Source organism: Bemisia tabaci, unplaced genomic scaffold (genome assembly GCF_918797505.1).
Source record: "Bemisia tabaci unplaced genomic scaffold, PGI_BMITA_v3".
NCBI lineage: Eukaryota > Metazoa > Arthropoda > Insecta > Hemiptera > Aleyrodidae > Bemisia > Bemisia tabaci.
Window position 1 is genome coordinate 151,771 of NW_027311743.1, and position 18,778 is coordinate 170,548.

At 38.8% G+C, this 18,778-nt stretch overlaps 1 protein-coding gene across 2 annotated transcripts in view; it reads right to left on the reverse strand.

The window, feature by feature from the left end:
• The window catches only part of LOC109035997 (uncharacterized), a 120,761-nt gene that overhangs the window by 20,423 nt on the left and 81,560 nt on the right, over nt 1-18,778 (reverse strand). For both annotated transcript variants that reach the window (XM_072305730.1, XM_019049886.2), the window contains 2 exons: nt 15,304-15,418; nt 11,888-12,069 (listed from right to left, as the gene is read on the reverse strand). In XM_072305730.1, the coding sequence (XP_072161831.1) occupies nt 11,888-12,069; nt 15,304-15,418 (297 nt within the window). The remainder of the gene's footprint in view (nt 1-11,887; nt 12,070-15,303; nt 15,419-18,778) is intronic.

Sequence of the window (18,778 nt, forward strand, 5' to 3'; positions counted from 1 at the left end):
AGGAGGTAAGGTCCAGGTTGTCAGTGCCAGCGAGAACCCGATACAGCTGGCCTGCCGCTCTCGCGCTCCGGTCGGCTGTTCTCTAGGTACAATCACACTAACACTACATCATATATTTACTGTTCCAAGCAACAACACTCCAGTTCCATCTCGCACTCAAAACAATCTTCGAGTCGCTCTCTTTCAAACTCGAGCCGCTCATGCTAGAGTCCCTATATACCCTGAGTTACGACAACTCACTTTTGGTTGGGCTGAAAGTGGCCTAAAAAAAATCCAATCTGATTGGTTCTCGCTCATGGAGTCACAAACGAGTGCACCAAGATGGCGGTGGCTCGATGTGAACACAAATAATGAAAATATTACCTAATTGTGCTTTATCAAGAGAAATTGTTTTTCCATCGGTCCAAAATGAAAATTGATTAAGAAATTATTCACAAGCCAATCTCATTTTCTTTTAATTGATCAACTTTGTTGATGTTGTTGTTTTCGGATGACAGACATCGCAGGATTCCTTATCCTTATCCTCAATATCGTTCGTTTGGGTGCACTCGTTTGTGCCTCCATGGCCAGCAAGGCCGGCTGCCAGTCAGCTGATAATTGAGTTGTCTTAACTCTGGGTATAAAGGGACTCTAGCTCATACAGCTTTCCCATTAGTTCATCATCAATCGATTAATCGAATTTCTCAATGATGGACACTTCAGTAATCGATTAATAGCCCAATTCAAATCAATCGATTAATGTGCATATTTGGAAATTCAAAATAACAACCTGTACCCTGTAATGCTCGCCGGCGTTGCCAGGTCTGAGTTAGCATTTGCGCTGAATTTGATAATCACAACATTTTCCACGATGATTTAGCAAATTTTCCCACAGTTATATTCGTATTGTCTCCTGAAATCTGGAATTTCCATAAAATATCAGCTCTTTTGGGCTTTGAGCTAAATTTTTTCAGGTTTCGTGCTGATTTTTAGAAACTTGACCTAGGAACTGTGAGGTTTTTAATTTTTGATTAATTTGTCGAAAATAATCGGTCAATCTGTGAATTAGAATTTTAACAATATATTGATTCATCGAATCGGAAGACATTCGATCAATCGATCAATTTATTTTTTACTCACAAACTCTAGGGCTTATACGCTGCTACTGTCGAATTTTCCATGCTTGAGATAGTTCGCTCTGAGAGCAAAAGTCAAAATGCCCTTGATTGAAAAGAGCGCCTCGGAGATTTTTTTTACCGTGCGACGTTTTACCATACAATATTTTTAACACAAAATCAGACAAAATTTCACTTTATATTAAAAAATATAATAAATACTTATAGAAATGTTTAATATATATCAGTTATTTATAAAATGTGTAATGAGCAGAGTTCCGGTTATCCACGGTCCAGATATCATTCGTGATTAGAATATTAGCGAGGGGGTGGTTCGTAAGTTCGTGCTACTAAATTACCTCTCGTTTCTTATACCAATAGGTAATATGTCTTTACAGATGCTGCTGGTAATTTTTGCGCTTGGGCAGTAAGTAATGACTGATGACTGAGTATCCAAAAAGTCTAAACTGACTTGAGCGAGACCAACAATAATTGATAAAATCTATAAACCAAATGCGTATACTCTTCTATTCACAACCTTGCATGATGTACGAAAGTTTTGAGTTTGAACTGTTGGTTTATTAAGAAGAAATTGATTTATGTACCAATTATATCTTTCCTTCTTTCGTATAAATCACGTCATTAATTCGATAACTTTCGCATCAAACACATTATGTCTAAAGTTACAATTAGAGCCGTGAATGTGTTAGATCTGTGGTTCTTTTATTTGCTTGTCAACTATATTCTTTTTAATTGGATACAGGAATCGAATTCCTAGGAAATAAACAAGGTTGTGAAAATGTATTTTCTTACTTAAATTTTAAAGCTAAATACAGCCACTAGAAACAGAGACTGCGACAAATCACTGCACTGCAGAGAACAATTAGTTGGCAGGTATGTAAATAAATTCTTATATTGGATTGCTCTAAAGTTTAAATTCTAGATGTTAAGTCTTTGATTACATCTAATTATAAATTTACATTCGTTATGCTCCCTTCCCATCGTGTTCATTGTTCTATCGGCATTTCTTAAGTTGCACATCGTATACTATACAGCTTTCCATGTAATGCAGATAACTAGAACTCCACTGTATTTAAATCAATTTGGGCTATTTTTAGACGTTTGTAACAACTACTGGCGTTACAGTTTGTACATTGAATGAGTATGAATACCTACTTGCACATGCATATAACATTTTTATTCCGTTTCTTATTTTACCAACAATTGGAGCTCATTGTCAGTTGTTTTCTGAGAGCAGACTAAATTTCGAGGAGTCACGATATGTGCTTTTCAACTGTAGATTGCTCAATCTTTTTTGATTTGTTCAAAGTATCAAAGAATGCCATTTGAAAGGGATCGGATCGCCGATGAAATACTTTTGGTGCCCGGGACAATTTTCAAGTAAACCCAAAAACGTTCTACGAATGTTCTCCCAACACAGGTTCTCCATCACCTCGGGATGAATGAGATATCTCCCGGGAAAATCCATTCTCCCTCGTCAAATTTGCCATTATTTCTATAAATTCTTCAGAGGATTTGAAAATGCATAGGTCATTTTTTTTTGTTTTTTGTCTTTTTCATTTTTTAAATGTGAGCGGCTCTCCCCGGGCTCGACGTGCGGCGGTAAATTTTGTATTCAGGACGTGGAGCAGTGACAGTGGCAGCTTGGCATTTGTCGATATCATCCCAAACTCTGTTACTTCGCCTTCTGGTCTGCCCTTGACATATTAGGCGGCTGTTTGTATTGCGTCTCGAGCCACTATTTCACGAGTCATTAGATTCGTAAGGTGAATTGCAGCGCATCCATGACTGACCCGCCGATCGATCGGCTTTGCTTTGGAGAAGCTCCTCTGACAAACCAAGTGACGACGTGTCAGCAAAAATGCCATTCTCATCACTGCACTTGTAAGTTTGCGCTTGAGTCAGCAGCGAAAGTAAAGGACACGAGACGTGGTGCATGGTGCATTGTCTGAGTTTCAAGGGAAACCCCGTCATTCCGTGAAAATGCAACCGCGAATACGTATGCTTACAAACTTATTTTTCATACGTATGTATTTTGGAGACTATGAAATCGGCATCCTACAGTGTCAGTAATCCTGATAGGCACTGTTTTGATTGTGAGGGCATCATGGTGGACAAGGATTATTCTGTCGAGCTAAAGGAAAAACGCCGTATGAACATTCCAGAGGCGAAGCGTAAATGATCGATTATTATCGATATTTCCCCATTCGAAGTTATGATAAAGAATCGACTATTAAGGTGTTCGTTGCGAAAACCCTGTTTATCGATCCTTTTCCATTGGTTTAAACGGTAGATCAATCGATATATCGCAAAGCACGCCACGCCACCGGAACATTCGAATGTCGCCGGACGTCTTCTGATAACAAAATGTCTTTTGGAAGAAAGTTATGCATATTTTCAGATATTTTAAATTGGATTGCGTACAAAAATGGTCTGAAAATTTAAAAGAAAAATGTTTACAACTTTCCCAATAAAGTCGTACATTATCAAAGGGAATTCGGCAAAGCCTACAGAATTTTTGGCCTCCTTGGCGCGGCAGTAATTCAGACAATAGCAATTACCGCAGGTAAGCCTCACTAAATCTCCATTCAAATCCATTGAAAATATCGATTCTAGGTGAGGCAGCATGACTCTTCAGGTAATAATTGATCTACATATATTTAAAGGGGAGAAGAACAAAGTTGCTAAATGACAAAAATTGTTATTGACAGAAATACTGCAGTAAGGAAAAACGCCGTATGAATCTCAGGGCACCAATTAAAATTTTTGTCCTAGCACGAATTCATTTCTATTAGTATTACTTCAACCAACCACCATCCTATCATAGCACAGGTTGCAACAAATTACTATGTTACATACTTGCTACGGTTATGGAGTGGTGTGTATGTTGCCTGCTCACTAATTGAAGGGGCTTCTCTTATTGAGATTTGTTGCAATGAAATTGGAATAAGTTGCAAATTTTTGTGCGTTGCAAATTGTAAACCTTCCTAGCACATGGAACTCATTTTATTTATCGTTGAAAATTGCGATTCATTGATCAATGATGCAAAAATATTGAAATTTCAAGGCAAAAATATTCCTCTTTTATCGCATTAAATCGAAAAACATGTGTTGCAGAGGGATTCTTCCATTATAAAGTAAGTATACCGAAAGTAGTTTAGTGCTCGATTTGACTCGAGTAAGCTCTGGTTGTTTTGTCAGCGGTAAGTAAGTGTGGACAAACACCGTTGTTTTTTTTAACTTGTGAGTAAGATTTGTAAATTTTTGTTGCGTCCATCGTATTCTACGTAAAACTTTATTGTGGCAACACAAAACTATTATCCTTCATTACGTACTCTATGCAGAGGTCCATTGTCAGCAAATTTAGTTGTTTTTTCTCGTGCTGCGTTTAAGTCTCCACGGTGAGGATCAGCTGTTTATGTATCAATATTTCAATCGGACTACATCTTTTAAGAAGGGGCGCATTCAAGCCAAACGACTCAATCATGTAAATTAGCGTCAACAAGAACGTGTATTTTCTCACTTATTAGTTGATTTCTTTAAAAAAAAAAAAAAAAAAAAAAAAAAAATTGTATTTTTGATTTTTTTAATGAATTACTTCAAATATTCTAACAATAAGCTCTGGTCTAATAACACTGCTCTTTCGAGTTAGAGCCCCGTCCCTCTCAGTCCTTATTGTACATTCAGCCCGAGACGACTGTTGTTTGAGACCATGAAACTCGCGTCACCTTCCCGGGAATCCATCAAGGGACCTTCCAATAAAGAGAAGAATTAAGAAAATATAATGTGCCCGTTGTATTATACGTAAAATTTCGATATGAAAACTAATAATAAGACACTGAATTTCGCACCCTGTATCGCGGTCCATTACCACGCACTATGCTATCGTGCTAAGGAAAACGCCGTATGAGCCCTCAGGCGTTGCCAAATTGCGATTGATAAAACACGAATTTCCGTGTAAACTTATGAATATTTTTTCTACAATTTTTCATATAATAATGTTTGCAATTTAACCTAAAGTTCCTGAAAATTTCAAGGAAAAATATCCATAACTTTCCTAAAAAATCAACATTTTATTGAAGGAAATTTGGCAACTCCCGAATGTTCATAGGGCGTTTCTCCTTAGCACGGCAGTATGGACGAGGACGAAAGAAACACCTGCATCTGCCCCCTCTTCCTTTCTCCGGCACACAGTGGAAAGGCGTATTGGTGAAATTCGGATATGAAATTTTTGACTAAAACTTCGAATACTTACGTTGATTTTGTCTCAATTTAAATTTTGAGGGATTTTTTTCGAAGAGAATTTAACGAGGAAGCCAATGAGCTCAGTTTTAATGTTCTACGTTACGTATTGACGAAGATATTGGCTTTTAATGTTTTCAACATCGTCTCCAACTTGAGTCATCGACCAGCCCCACTGTGCGACGGTTTCGCGGTTTTCGGGTCGCGGGGCCGCGGGGCAGTGGGGCACGCGCCTCCGGCTTTTCCGGGCCAAGACTCTGTCCCGCTTAGCTAAAACCGCGCAACTGCGATGGCCAACTACGTGAGGATACGCGGTATTGCAAAACTGTCGTCCGCAGATTGGTGAGCGGGTTGCGCAACCGCCCTGCGGTGAAAATGTAGGTGCTCAATTCCCACGCTGCTGCCACGTAAGGCGCCGCAAGAACTTGACTCACTCCAATTTTTTAATTTTTATTTTTAAATTTCCTTCCCGCCTCATATCTCCACATTTTTCCTTACGCTTAATTTTCCATCCCCTAACCTAATCCCTGACCTTTTCTTTAGCCCTCTCCCGTTGTTATCAACCCAGTCCTCTTCTGTTCTCTCTCCTCCTTTATTCTCTGCCGCTCTCCTGTCTTCTTCTCTTGTCATACTCTGTCGTGCTAAGGATAAACGCCGTATGAACATTTGAGAGTTCCCACATTTCCCTTATAAAATATGTATTTCTGAGGAAAGTTATGCATATTTTTCTTTAAAATTTTCATATATTGTAGACCAAATTGCGAACGAAATTGTCTCAAAAATCCGAAGAAACATATTCACAATTTTCCCATTAAATTCGTGTTATATTGAAGGAAATATGACAACGCCTTACGGTTCATACGGCGTTCTTCCTTAGCACTGTAGCACTAGTCTCCGCTTTAATTTATCAACTTTCCTCTCCTCTCCTTTTCTTTCCATTCCTCTACGTTTCAATTTTCCTCCAGTGCCGTCTTTAGCACTTCTCTATTCCTCTAATTTATTTTCGTATTTCTCTTTTGTCCAATACCTATTTTCACTACCCTTCTCTCTCATTTCCAGCGATTCTTCCTCTCTTTTAAGCGCTCAGCGCGCGCTCTTTATTTTAACCTGTCTCTAGAATTCGAACATATCAGTGGCAATGCGTTCAAAAGGCGCACCAGCTCAAAAACAAGATGGCGGAGAGGGGCCTAACATATCTAGAATAGATTAATATGTGAAACCTTTATTTAATGGCTCTGATGTCAAATCATAGAGGACGTTAATCGTTTTTCTAGAATTTATTTTTTTATCGGTAGTGTAGATTTATCAAAATTGATAGTCGAAATTTTGGTGAGCAAGCTCTTTTATCTCAACGGTCCTCATTTTCTTCGAACATAACACTCATACCTCATACTTTTCTTGGAACATAAATAAACCGCGTCTACATAGAAAACAGCTGAGCGCGTCTCTAATACGAACGTAAAAGAGCTTTCCGGCTTGTTTTACCTTCACCTCATTTTCCAACGCATGACGGCTTTTCCTCTGTTTGCATGCTATCTTTTTTCCAATTTCATTGCCTTTTTTTGTTCCTTCACAACTCTGCTACTTCACTTTTCTTCGCCCTCACTATTCAATCACTCCCTCCTTTCCCATACGTTTCATGCTCTCAATACGCGAATCCAGAAAGTATGTGAGAATTTTCTCTGTCGATTTAAACCTATGGAAATAAATTGACTATTCAACACAGGTCTGTTGAGGAGAATACAATGCTGCCAACTCTCTGGATATGCCAATGGCGCACCCTTGCCGGATAACAGCGCTACACCAGCATCATCAACACGCTAAATGGACGTAGTTCTACCAAAGAGACCTATGTGGAAGTGAGAAATATGGGGTGTGCTCGTTAGTCTCTGGCCGTAAGAGTGAATGAGAATAATTGTGCGCCAGTGACGTCAGCGGCAATGATGACGCCCGCGAGCGAGGGGAGATGGTCGTCGGGGCGCTTTAACTCATGAGCCCTGTCCACAACGCTTTCTTGCCATGCCCGCGGCTCATGAGTTCCGCACTCAGCTGCACATAGGTCTCTTTGATAGAATGCAATATCCCGCTTTTCCAATTCTTCAAAAGGAACCACGCCCACTGACCACATTGCTTCTTATGCAGATTTCTAGAGCACACCCCACATTTCTCATCGCCACTTAGGTCTGTTTGGTAGAAATACGTCCAAATACTTCAAACTATTATCATGCTATGGATAAACGGCACATGAACATGCTGACGCTGTCAAATTTCCTCTAGTAGAATACGAATTTTCCGGGGTACTTGCAGAAATTTAACTCTGATTGTTTCACAGAGTTTTATTCGCAATTCATTCTGGCATATCTGCAAATTTCAAGGGGGAATATTCATACCGCATGTCAGAATTCACTTTATCGGCGGAAGTTTGGCAACACTCGGATGTTCATACGGCGTTCTTCCGTAGTGCAGCAGATTTCTGCCGTGCTAAGGAAGAACGCCGTATGAACATCCGAGTGTTGCCAAACTTCCTTCGATAAAAACAGACATTTCTGAGAAAATTGTGAGGATTTTTTTTTTGAAATTTTCGGACAATTTTGTACGCACTTTAATCTAAAATATGTGAAAATTTAGGGGGAAATATGTATGAATTTTCGTCATAAATGCATGTTCCATCAGGGAAAATTTGGCAACTCTGGAATGTTAATACGGCATTCTTCCTTAGTGCAGCAGATTTGCCAATCGATTGAAATGCAAAGCTCAAGCCCGACCGGTTCTTTTGGCCATCATGTCCCGGTCATCGCGACGTGCGACGTTGCCACGCTGAGCTGAAATTAGTTGTACATCTTGCGACCGAAGGCGATACTTGCGCCTAATTTGACAACCTCGCTCCCGAAACATCGCGCGCGCGTGCGCTGACACAATCTCAGACGGCTGCAAGTGTCGAAATCCTCATGTTGAGGAGGAATCCCCCTCTGCAAATTTTACGGCCCGTTCTCAATGACGTCATGGGGTGAGGAGGAAATTGTTAGGAAATCCAACTTTTCCCTAATAGCATAATAGAATGATTTAGTAGCCGCATCATTCTTTCCATCTACGACCTATCAATCTTCAAGCATTCCAAAAACTAACATAATGGAGAATTTGCAGGTGTTTGTAATTTGATGAATTCCGTGGTTGAATTGAATGGACGCTACCAAGTGAGCTGAACACGAGGATACCCTTGGTTCATAAATTGAAGAATTATTGGAAGAGATATGACAAATTGATCTAATCTGCTAAAATACATACGTTCAAAAGGGTAATGTCACCAGATGACGTTACTAAGCGGCGCACTTTCTCACTTTTAAATCTATTTTTATACTATTTCCCATAGCCGATTTTTTTTAAAAATAATAATGCAAAATCAGCTTTTTAAGCGCTTTTAGATGAAGCTACAACAAATTTGCGTGCAGATTCTCCATTGATTTAAGAATGAAGGTTCAAAAAGAGACAAGAGGAGACCCTCCATCGGTATCTTGGCAGTGGCGGGAGCTCTTACTTTCGGGGCTCCAACATTCAACTTTAATCTACCTAACAAATCAAAACAATTTGAAAAAAATTTTAAAAAATGTTTTTTAATTAAAAAATGAAAATTGACGATAAATTTACATTTATAATATTAGTAGTGTCAATGTTAACATTTTATAGATGAAGTTTAATGAGATTTCATTTAATACTCGAAATATCTATGATTATTGTATTAATAATTCTTATAACTTGAGGATATCAGCCAGAGCGACGTGTTGAGAATTTTGCTGAGCGAAACAAGCCAAAGTTTGATGAACTTGTTGTCTCATCATGTCACTCAAAACTCATCATCCATTAATTGGGTAAGATAGCTTCTTGCCATGTGATTTTCCATTAGTCCCTGACATTAAAAGTTTCCACCTGTCGCCGAGAGGTCGGTACAGGGCCTCTGCTTGTCTCTGGGTTCAAACCATGAGAGTGATACATAACCTCATGTCCATATTCTGTGTGAATTCATGACAATTTTGCCATTAACAAGTCATAAATATATCAATGACTCATTAAGCATTAGACATCTTGATTGCAAAAAAACACTTGAATGCATTTTACCACCATGGCGTGAAAGGGACAAGGTTATTCGTCTGTTTACGATGGAACAATCGAGCTGCGTTATAAAACTTTGCTACCAAATGAGATGTATAAAATATGAGAATATGAAGCTTAGAAGATGTTTCAAAGATGTTTCTCCAAAACGAGGGAACGATTAAAATATTATGAAACTGACTAGTTTAAAGTTTGAAGTTACTGAAAAGTTTAAGGAGATGAGTGGTGGTGATATGCTTGCATCTCAAACAAGTTTTACAGTCATTTTCAACCATTTGAAAGATTTGTTTAGAATGTTTGAAAGTCATTAATTAAAATGCATTAAATGCTTCAAAGTCATTCAAGTCATTTGAAAATATTTCCAAACGTTGTATGGAAAAAGACTTTTTTGAGAAGTGAATGAAAAAATCAGTATTTAATATTTTTTCTTTACCATTAAAAGTTTATAACTTTTTTAAAATTGTTTTTCAAATCTTTTTTAAATTTTTTAATTCCTAGTTTCAAAAACCAAATATAAAAAAAACACATATTTTTGACATTTAAAAACGGTTTACGAAAAAAAGGAATTTCCCAGATTTGTTTAATGTATTGCTCAAAAGTATTTTTTAATCCCTCCTAAAAATCGGGTTTTTGCAGATTAAAATGAAACGTTTCCAAATATTTTTTTTCGGCGTTCTATTATTGTTTACTCAAAATGTCTCTCGTTTTACATGCGTCTCTTTTTTAGAGGATTCCCCCGCGATGTGTTTTCAGTATAAAAGGGAACGCAGAAACTATTGGTTTTAAAAGTTAAATGAGATGGAGATTAAGTAAATCGTTGGCATTTGGAAATTTCCCGTGAGTCATCAAAACGGACGGAAAAGACGTGTGACCGATTGTCATTCTTGACGACAAGTTTAAACCCACATGCGCACTTTAGCAATGCAAATTTGCCGAAATAAGTCGTATCTTACATAATCGTTGCATTCGATCATGAGCTCACTTGATGGATGGGTTTTGACTTCATCTTTGAGCAAACTCCTTCATTCGCTCTTTCAGTTATTAAAGGTCATTTTCATAAATGCAGTTGCAAAATTAGTAATTTTGGTTCTACTTCGTCGGTCAAAGTAAGTGACGATCGAGCGCAGGAACCGGTCCTTAACAATGCACACAAATAAGATGTAACGCTGATGAAAGATTGTGTCCAAAAACAGCCCTTTGCAAAATTTGAAACTAGTATCAGAAAATGTGGAATGTGGTCGTCACATTGTGATGAAAATCATATCATAATACATGTCTTAAAACTTGAAGTATTCAAATGTCATCAAACAATTTGGCAACGTAGAAGTGCAGGGCTGTAAAACAAATCGAGTCGCTGGACACTCATTTACGGGATCCAGCAACAAATTTTTGGATGAAATGGTCATTCCTAGTTTATGGGGCTGGTTTATTCTTCCATACTATTCAAATTAAAAATCAAAGTTTATCGACTATTTTCACACTCGACGTATTTTCCCTCAATTTTGAATTTTTGACAGGAGAAAATTTACGAATACTAGAATTCAAAATTGCTCCAAACTTATTTTTTTTCGAAATGCGACTTAGTGAGCTTTTGTTAAACTCAGTCCAAGGGGCTCATTATTAAATTGATAGACAAAACTATAGGCAAAAAGGAAATGGAAGGATCCTATTCTATCTTTATAAGAAGCGGATTGTTGGAATGGATAAAGTAGGTTTGTGACCGACGGCAACTGACAAGAGACCCCATTGTCAATCCGTCATTTCCCTCTTAGTCTGTGAAGGAACTAGCCGTTTCAACCAATAGAATCGCTCCATTTTCTATTTGTCCTCTTTGTCTATCGCTTTGTCGATAAGTCCCAGTAATCATCCTTCGCGTGTCTCGATTCGCGCAAGAGCCCTGGAAAGGAGGACGTGAAATCTGCCGTGCTAAGGAAGAACGCCGTATGAGCCTTCAGACGTTGCCAAGTTTCCTCCGATAAAAACCGAATTCACTGGGAAAATTGCGAATATCATTTTTCCAAATTTTCAGACAATTTTGTCCGCAATTTAAACTAAAATATCCGGAAATTTCGAGGACAAATATGCAAGAATGTCGCCAAAAATACATGAATTATCGAGGGAAATTTGGCAACTCTCATGCTCATACGGCGTTTTTCCTTAGCACGGCAGAAATTGACAAGAGAGCCGAGGTGGAAATGGAGGTACTCCCGGTTAGAGGCGGAGCCAGCAATTTGGTAACACCGGATTTCCTCCATTTAAACCTACGCTAAATAATCGATTCTTGTCGGAGCACCTGGCCCCTCCACGAATCGATATATTTCTATAGGTTTAAATGGAGGAAAGACAATGTTGGGAATCTGGCGGATCCGCGGATGATCCGGGTGGGTGAGAGGGAGGAACTAGGGGAGAGTATGGACACTTACTCGGATGATGTCGAAGAGGAAGTTTCCGGATCCGCCTCCGGAGCCGCCGCCTCCGCCGAGGTTGAAGAGGAATCGCTTGTTCCGGCCGTCGTCCTCCGTCGGCGCCTCCTCGTTGTCGTCCACGTCCGCGTTCGTGTCGTCATTCGATGACGTCTCGTTCGTGTCTAAGTCCTTGTCCGTGTCTGCAACCAACCAAACAACAGATGAAAAACAACAGATCAACACCCAGTCACAGAGAATAACTTCAATGCTGCCGTGATAGCGAAGAGAGCCGTAAGTGCAAAATTATCGAAATCGAGTTTTCTTCAAAATTCGTCTAAACTCTTCTAGATGAAATTACTGAGACAGCTAAAACAGCAAAATTCATCCTAATTTAATGAAAACAAGACGTATGAGAAAGCCGTAAGTGCACAAAAAATGACATAGTTTTTTTCAAGACAGCCGCAGGTGCATGAGAGCCAATGAAAACCGTGCTTTCCAGTAAGGTGCCGCCCTCTTCTGCCAATTTCTAACCTGAAAATGTGTTTGTTGTGCGTCCAAAACGCAACCACGAAAGCATGCAGAAGATAGCACTTACGGCTGTCTTGCCTAACAATAACCTAGCATGAGAATGAAAAATACCCTTTTTATGTAATGGAAATAAAATCAGTGGATTTTTAATCATCCATACGATTTCTAGGAGTCTTCCGGACGATTAGTGGCAGTTTGACAAAGAACGGAGGCTTCTTTCAATAAAATGTTCTTGTCAGAAGCTTCTGAGCCCGTTTTCTCTTGACTTCATTTTTGCAATTACGGCTCTCTTCGCCATCACGGCGGAATGGGTGAGCTGCGCTGTTCATAGAATCGTGGTTTAATGCTTGATTCTTGTAGATTAGCTAAAAATATTAAGATCCGTCCAATCCGCAACTTCCTACGTTCAACATGAATCGAGATATCGCTCTTTGAAAAGTTGGGTTTTTGACGTCATCACCGCGGTAGTGACACCCTTTGGTTTCTTCGACCGTGCTTTCAGCAGTCAGCGTGACGCACATTTGCGCTGGTTGTTTGCCGTGAAATTCGAATGAAAGCAAGATGGAAGAAACCAAGGGTGTCACTGCCGCGGTGGATGACGTCATAAACGGAATTTTTCAAAGCGCGATATCTCGGTTAATATTGAGCGTAGGAAGCTGCTGTTTGGACGGATCTTATTATTTTTAGCTAATCTACAGGAACCAAGTATCAAAACACGATTCTGTGAATAGCGCAACTGACCCATTGGGCTCCAATTTGAATTGCGGCCCGAGTGGCACCCCGCACTTTTACGAGACGTCTCTGATTGGCTCATCCGCCTGGTGCCCAATTTCTGGGGCTCCTACGGAAAATAACACGAGTTCATTTTTCATCGAAAATATCTCGAAAACAAGGAAAAATTTATGCGTCGGAGATTTCAGAAATCTATTCTCCAGTTTTTTAAGATATCATGGGTAACACATGGCATTTGTTTCTCAAACATACCGAGCAGTTCGACCTGGGATTTTGTTTTTTCATGACACCAAGTGTCATATTTTAAGTTGATAAAACACATTTCCCGAGTCGAACTGTTCAGTTTGAGAAACAAATATCTTCAACTGGCAAAAGATATTTGTCTCTATATCATGCTTAGGATTAGTAGTAACTAGAAATGGCCGTTTAGATGCGGCAAAGGCGGCAAAGTGGTTGCTTTCGGCGGTTTAGTAGCATTTGATCATTTTTAGCACGAAAATTTTGATCTCCTCAGAGTTTTGCAGACCCATGGAAATGGTATTTTTGGGTAGTCCTTTGGAAAACCGATTGAATAAACTTCCCTTTGGATGAATATCATGGAAAGAAATAGTTTCACAACATTACTTGAGAGGTCAAACGATATCACCCACCCGTAACGTGCCACATCCAGTGCTCATGAGAGCTAAGCGAGCGACTTTTAAAAGGCTGTATTTCACAAATAGGCAAATACTGGCAAAAGATATTTATCTCCACATCTTGCCTAGGATTAGTACTAACGTCGTACGTACGTGGCCGTTTGAGAGGCGGCAAAGGCCGGAAAAGTAGTTGTTTTCAGCCATTTATATCGAAAATTACGTGAAATTATCGTAAAATAGCGCTATGTCTAATGGTTTATCTAGAGCTATAGACTTAATCTAAAGATATGATTGAAACATCGTAAACCTTAAAATTAACTTGAATTTTAGGATTTCACCCTCAAAACATTGTTTCTGTGTCCAAAATGGTGACAAACCTCAATTAGAAACATCACTCGAAAGTGATAAGTGAGGAAAAGGATGGAGCCGCAGAAAGACGGTCGGCGCGCTCACCTTTAGGAGCTTATCATTTCCTTATCACTCATCCAATCATCATGATATTTGGCCGAAATATCCTCCAGAGTATGTAGTGTCGATCAGTCGTGCTATTTTTCATTTTTTCCAAAGGTCTATTCTTTCGAATTAATGCCGCCTAGACCGGGTTCTGGAACCAATGTGCGGCGGCGTGCTGACAGCACAACATGCACACTGGCGCCTACAAACCTAACAGGGATACTTCACGCACTGCGTAATGCGTGAAGTATCCCCGTTAGGTTTGTAGGCGCTAATGCGCGTTTTACGCTGGCCACCCGCCCGCCGCGGTATTATTACTTGCTTTGCTTCGAAAAGGCAAAGTGCCTTCAATTATTTGAGTATGCATCATGGACATCCACTGTGTTCGAATAGTTGTATCAAGGCGTTGTCATCATTTTCCGTATTTGCTGACGAAAATACTAGTTGGAAGAGCCTCATTCTGACTCTTCCTCGATCACAAGAAGAAGGAAAAGAATACAACGGAGGAAAGGGAAGAGAAGGAGCAGGAAGAGAGAAGAAGAAACATGAAAGAAAAAAACAAAAGAGAATAACATGAAATAGGAGAGGAAGAAGAAGAGGAAGAAGAGAAAGATGGCGAGGAAATACTGATTAGAGGAGGAAGGAAAAGAGACCATTATTTAGACGTATTTTGATCAAGCGGAACTATGTGAATTAAACCATGAGCCCTGAGACCCATAAGAGTACATGCATAACAGGGCTCACGCCATAATACTCATAGTTCCGTTTGACAGAAATACGTCCCTTTTATGCGAATCCATTGATCATTCTAGGTGGGTGTTGATGAACCCATCCTCCTAAACTTCTGCTCTGATAACGGTCGTTTATCCTCGCCTACGATTGTGGAGGTCCTATAAAACGTGAAATTGCTACAAAAAATCAATTCCGGAAACCGGGATTCTCATTTTGCTCTGTAAAAGTGCCCTGACCCGCACTGCCTGTGTGAACTTCATCAGGAGAGACCTGTGCTATGTAATAATGTTCATCTTCGGATTGTTCCGCCTTTAAAAACGCCTTGATTGTTATTATGAGTCGCGTGTTGCCTACCTGTGGCGGCGCTGGAGGACTCTCCAGTTTTCGAGTCATCACTCGTCTGCCTTGTTTTCCGCACCTTCACCTCCGACGTTTTCGATTCGGCTACTTGATTCTCTGTCTCCGACGGCTGGAACATTAGAGAGATTGCAATCAATAAGGCTTCCGATCACATTGGCCGTAAGTCACTTGATTAGCATTTCAACATCATCTTTTTTTCTGAAAAATATCTTTTAAGATCCTTAACTCAAATCCCCCTGATTTGTCGCGGGCAAAAATCAAGCCGCTCATTTTGTGAAACATGCATTAGCATATTGATGGTGAAACTCCGAACTGCGTACCTCGATTCGCGACGTTGCAAACCTCCTGTCATAATTTGGACGTATTTTTATCAAACGGAACTATGTGCTTTATGACGTGAGCCCTGTTACGCACATATCCTTATGGGTCTCAGGGCTCATGTCTAAACGCACATAGTTCCGTTTGATAGAAATCCATCCATTTATTGATTAGTGCTCTATTGAAAAATCAAAGTTGAGCGGGAAGTTTTAAAAATCGCAAACGATATACGTGCTTTGGGAGTTTCCCCGTCGCTGTTTGATGTTAGTAGTTCAGCATTTGACTGTTTGCCTAAATATTTATCAAGAAGAGTGATTTGACTGTTTGCTTGCGACATATAGAGTAAGGTAGCTTTACTACTGAATTATCCACCGGAAAGGGACTCAAGATTTTCCTTGCTTTGCTCATTTAAATTTAGAAGATGAATTTTTTGTGTGCAAAATAATTGGTATGTTCGACTTCAAGAAAAACAGGAGCGAAAAATGACCGCTATTGTTAATCGTACTGAGCCACAACTTGCCCTCTTAAAATCTAACTAACACGTGGAGAATGACGAGAATTCTGAGAAAGTGGCGATACATTTGGGGGCCAATCTGCTGGGCCAAGGACAGAACGCCGTATGAGTCTTCAGACGTTGCCATGTTTCCTTCTATAAAAACTGAATTTACTTAGAAAATTGTGAAAATTTGATTTCAAGAACTGCAGACAGCTAAGTACGCAATTTGATCTAAAACATCTGAAAATTTCAAAGAAAAATGTGCATGAATGCCGTCAAAAATACATGTTTTATCAAGGGAAATTTGGCAACTCTCGAATGTTCATACGGCGTTCTTCCTTAGCGCAGCAGCATTATTATCACAATCTCAGTGATCATTCTTTAAAAAAATAATCTTGTTTGGAGTTCTGTCCATCATTTGGGTTGAATAAAACCTTGAAAGGTTTACAACCATTGTTGGTCGACGTTTCGTTTTCATTGATTTTTGTCATCAATTTGTTTTAAAAATATAACAACTGAAAGAAAAAAAAGTGTATGGAATGGTTCCTTTTTCATACTGCTCGATTGATCGGGTCGGATGGAAACGGAAAATGACAGAGTTCATTATTGTATTCTTCTTCTAAGTTCAGACATTTGTTGAAACATTCAAGTACTCAGTTTTTTTATCATAATCTCCAGGTATGAAAAGAATCCGACAATTTTTGTAGTCAGGTTCAGCTTTAATATTATTTACCAAGTTTCATCTAAAATGGAATTTTAATTGATTTGAATTTCACTCTCAGAAAATACCTTGACTCTTTAAAGTAATCTCACCGATTCAATGGGTAATTTCAGTATAAAAGTTTCAATTCGGAAGGAGAACATTTTAGATTTGACATTTTACTCTGCGTCTCAAATCTCGCGTTAGGTCCGCACGAAATCTGGATGGATAGTTCGTCGTTTTTACCGTGTAATTAAGTCACCCCTCGACGCCAGTGGAAGATAATTTCGTTGAGGCACATTTAGCTTTTAAAAAAAGGTAAAAATATTCCTGAGGAGTTGACTCTTTTGCTTGTTAAAAATCCTCCGCTGCGTGGACCGCACTTGCTATCCGAAACAGATTCTCTCGATTATTGGAAGCCGTCAACCTTGAGGCGCAGCGGACAAAAGAGCAGCAGCTTAAACCAGGGTGACAAAATTCTCGACAATTTTTTTGCGAAGCTATGGCGACGGCAGAATAACCTCAATCATTAGTCAGTAGCCTCGTAATACTGGTTTGTCATATTAATTCACTACATTCCCAAAACCTCCTCGCAAGAGAATGGCAGGTACAACATGTGGGTAACTTTTAAAAGGGAACGCTGGTCTTCAAAAAGCTAAAGAACCGAAGACACTCGCAAGTATAATCCTTGGAGGATGTTTACTCTGAAAATGCTACATTGCATCCTCCTTTAAAATCTTGCCCTGCTTTCAGAGTACATTATTCTTAATTCCTCCGTGATACATTTCTTACTTACAAACCGCCAGAGCTGTTACCAAGAACAACCATGTCGACAAAAACTAACCCATCTTTGGGGCGATTTGGGATGAGTTCCTGCAACGTGCTTTTGATGAAAAATCGCATTTTATTGAATTTGGAGAAAATCCATTTTCTCAGACATCCGATTCGCAGCTCTTCTAAACCCAGTGTGGCATAGGAGAAAAGTTACCTCAAAATATAATTACTCAGATGAGCTTGAAATGCGCTAATGCCACTGCACATTCAAACATTCATCCCCTCCTGTGTGTTCCATTTTGGTTTTTTCAATTTATATATTCTAAATTTTTTTCTACCAATGTAGAATATATTGAACTACTATGCAATACTTACTTGATGTACTTACCATCATAGCAGTCTATTCGCCAAAAAAAGAAGCTCTAATGCTGGAGGCTTCATTTTTGATCATGGAAGTTATTTAATTTATGAAATATCATATGTATTATATTAATTAATTTAAAAGAGAATGTTACAATAGTTTTGGGCTCACACTATTTTGAATTAAAACAAAGTTGGAAATTATTTTAAAATAAATACCTACGTAAGGTAAGTTTGGTGAGAAGCACAAAATTTATGTTCTGCTGGTTTAAAATCGAGGAATCGTAGAGTACTTTTTAGTCATTAATTTTAGGACTATCGTATGATCACGGAGAAAGAAAATTAATAGCGAGAATTATGCTTGAGGTATGATTAAAACTGTGTAAGTATATGAGAGAACTCGGGAAAATTTGTGTTTAACACGTTTATGATCCCAATTAAAAAGGTTCACTGTTAAAGGTTACAACAAAGGCTATCCTAAAAATATTACTCTTTTCATGCAGCTCTTGTATCTTTTCAATTAAAATATTAATTATATAAAGTTAAAACTATTATTCTCTTCATACAGCTCTTGTATCTTCTTATATTGAACTTCGCTCTCGCAATAAATACTTATGCACTGTTAAAAAATCTGAAAATGGACTAACAAAAATTTATAAACTATATGGACTGTTTGATCTTATATTATCGAATGGTCATGCTTTATAAAATTCACTAAGAAAAGGTTCGAAAATTGATCACCATAAGAGTATATATGATATGATTCGTGTACAGACTGATTCTTTAATGGTCATAAAAGGTACTTTAGTCAAATATACCTT